The sequence below is a fragment of the Hipposideros armiger genome, unplaced genomic scaffold (genome assembly GCF_001890085.2).
Source record: "Hipposideros armiger isolate ML-2016 unplaced genomic scaffold, ASM189008v1 scaffold_591, whole genome shotgun sequence".
In the NCBI taxonomy this organism is placed as follows: Eukaryota; Metazoa; Chordata; class Mammalia; order Chiroptera; family Hipposideridae; genus Hipposideros; species Hipposideros armiger.
Window position 1 is genome coordinate 89,060 of NW_017731941.1, and position 3,147 is coordinate 92,206.

Below are 3,147 nucleotides of genomic sequence, written 5' to 3' on the forward strand. Positions count from 1 at the left end.
AATGGCAATAACTATATGTCTATCAACAATTAACTTCAATGTAAATGGATTATATGCTCCAATCTACATTGCTGCCTACAAGAGATGAAAAGACACACACAGACTGAAAGTAAAGGGACAAAAAAAGATATTCCATCAAAATGGAAATCTGAACTCTCTTGTTCATTGTGTCATTATTCACAATAGCTAATATATGGAAACTATTTTTAAGTGTCTGTTGATGGATAAATGGAAATTAAGATTGTGGTATACTTGTATACATATAATGGAATATTATTCAACCACAAAAAAGAAGGAAATCCTACCATTTGCAACAACATGGATGCTTATGCTAAGTGAAATAAGCCAGACAGAGAAACTCAAATATCTTATGGTATCACTTATATGTGGAATAAAAAAAATAAGTCAAACACATAGAAACAGAGTAGAATGGTGGTTGCCAGGGGCTGTAGGGTGGGGAAAATGGGAAGGTATTGGTCAAAGGATACAAACTTTCAGTTGTAAAATGAATAAGTTCTGAGAATTGAATGTACACATGGTGACTGTAGTTAATAATATTGTATTGTATACTTGAAATTTTCTAAAAGTGTAAATCTTAAGCATTCTTACCACAAAAAAAAAGAAATAAAGAAAAATAAAAAGGTAACTATGTGTGAAGTAATGGAAGTGTTAATTAACTTGATTGTGGTAATTATTTCACAATATATACATATGTAAAAACATCATTTTTTACATTTTAAATATATACAATTTTATTAATCAATTATACCTCAATAAAGCTGGGGGAAAAACATAGGGGAAATCTTCATGGCCTTGGATTTGGCAATAATTTCTTAAATATGACCAATAGCACAGGCAACAGAGGAAAAAAATTAATAAATTGGACTTCATCAAAATTTTAAAATTTTATGCATCAAAGGACACTATCAAAAGAGTGAAAAGATAACCCACAGAATAGGAGGAAATATTTGCAAATCATATATCTGATAAGAATGTATTATCCATAATGTACAAAGTACTCTTACAGTTCAATAACCAGATTTATATTTTAGGAAAAGTCCTCAGCCTGCTGGAAGGAGGGGGAAATCCTGGAGCTCAAAGTGCAGAGAGAAGGAAATCACAGTGTTCTAGGGAACAGGTGGTGAGTTCTGCACCATAAGTGCCTGGGAATGAAAGACTGCCTGACTTAGGTGGCTTGGGAACTGACTGACAAGCTGTCAAGTTGTAATTTATACATTCTAATGAGGGCTGGATGCCAGATGCCAGCTCAGGATTGTTTTTCTGAGAAAGGAAGTGGAGGGAGGTGCCTATTCTGACTGGGGATGGGAAACTTAAAGTGTCCGCCTACAATAAATAAGCAGCAGACCAGTCCGAGCCCACACACTCCGGGACCCCCAACTTGCGGCTATTCAGCTCTGGCCTCCTACTCACCCTCTACACCAGCCATGGCTCAGTCACTGGCTCTGAGACTCCTTGTCCTGGTCCTGGCCTTTTGCATCCCCTGGACCCAAGGTATCAAGGAAGAAGTTTTCTAAGATGGGGGTATAGGGCTGGAGAGGCCTGAGTGGGAGCCTACAAATAACCCCTGGCTCCCTGTGAACCCACTCTGCAGGCAGTGATGGAGGGGCACAGGACTGTTGCCTCAAATACAGCATAAAGAAGATCCCCACCCCGATTGTCCGCAGCTACCGGAAGCAGGAGCCAAGCTTGGGCTGCCCCATCCCAGCTGTCCTGTGAGTGGGTGCAAGGGGGTGGGTGCCGCAGAGTGGGGAGGGCATGGTGGGCAAGACTAGCACAGGTTTGCTAACACCCGACCCCTAGGTTCTTAACTTGGAGGCGCAATCAGCCAGAGCTATGTGCGGACCCTAAGGAGGCCTGGGTGCAGAAGCTGATGCAGCATCTGGACAAGACACCAACCACACGGAAACCAGTCCAGCGCTGTAGAAAGGACAAGTCTGGCAAGAAGACAAGGGGGTCCAAAAGCTGTAAGAAGTGAGGAAGCTGAAGGGATGGGAGGATGGAAGGGAAGGGGAGCCTTGATCAGTTCCTCAAACCCTTCTTCTCCCCTCCCAGGACTGAACAGCCACAGACCCCGAAAAGGTCATAGCTCAGACCAGCCTGGAGCCCAGGAGGTCCCCATCAGCCTCACCAGGGTTTGAAGCCCCAATCCAAGGGGCAAGAAGCAGGCTAGGAGAGAGAGAGGACTCAGAAGCCCCTGAGTAGCCACCTCATGCTGGCCTTGCCTCGCCCCTTCTCCCGCTTCAGCCACCTTTTTTGTATTCCCAGCCCTACCCGCATGGCTGAACTGCCTACATCCACCAGGCCCAGAGAGGCAGAGGAGGGAATGCGAGAGGAGGCAGCAGGACTGCCCCCTCTGAGGAAAGTCCACCTAGGAGACTGGACCTGAACCTGCCTCCACACTGCACCGCACCTCTTCCTTGTAAACATGATTTATACGTAACTGAATAAAAAGCTGTTCTGGCTTCCCACCCTGTGTGTTCCTGCGTTGTTGTGTCCATGGGGAAGCCAGTGTCACTACAGGGTAAGGTCACCATAGTCTGGTGTCCCGACTGAGAGCTCAGGTTGGTGAATTCTATGTTCTCACCTATCCCAAGAGTTTCCTTCCTTCCCAGGTGCCCAGACCTGTGGGCAACAGAAGGGAAGCTGACAGGCAGGGTGGCACCTGGGTTGCTTCTCATTTCTGAGAAATTCCTGCCAATGGAGAGATGGTAGACCTCTCTGGCTCTGCAGGCCTCCGAGACCCTGAAGAGATCCCTTCCCTGATTATGTCCAGTATTCTCTCACTCCAAGCTCTACCAGAGTCTGCCTCTTCTTTCCTTGAGTCTTACTGAATGCAAACCTCCAATTACCTCTGCCACCAGCACCTTGGGTTCTTACAACCTCCCAGGAGAGAAATCAAGAGAGTTCAGGCATGAGGCAAAAGATTATTAAGCTTGTGCACAAGGGAATCAACACCAAGAAAGGAAAGGAAAGTCTCCTCAAGAGAAGTTGGGGCCAGGTTTTAAAGGGAGCTAGGTGGGATAAAAGCTATATCTAGGCAAGTAAAGACGGAGTTTCCTTGGAGCCTGTGCAGTGCAGCTACATGCTTCTTTATGGTCGCATGTTTCATTATCATGGTAAATCTCT

At 45.3% G+C, this 3,147-nt stretch overlaps 1 protein-coding gene across 2 annotated transcripts; it reads left to right on the forward strand.

The window, feature by feature from the left end:
• The first annotated feature begins 1,362 nt into the window (after positions 1-1,362).
• LOC109371763 (C-C motif chemokine 21-like) lies at positions 1,363-2,489 on the forward strand. 2 transcript variants are annotated; one of them, XM_019624457.1, is made up of 4 exons: positions 1,363-1,512; positions 1,613-1,733; positions 1,822-1,992; positions 2,074-2,489. In XM_019624457.1, the coding sequence occupies exons 1-4, from the start codon at positions 1,446-1,448 to the stop codon at positions 2,105-2,107; spliced, it is 393 nt and encodes a 130-aa protein (XP_019480002.1). In that variant the 5' UTR covers positions 1,363-1,445; the 3' UTR covers positions 2,108-2,489. The 2 variants fall into 2 exon arrangements, with proteins under 2 accessions (XP_019480002.1, XP_019480003.1); XM_019624458.1 differs by having other exon boundaries at positions 1,822-1,985.
• The last annotated feature ends 658 nt before the right edge of the window (positions 2,490-3,147 follow it).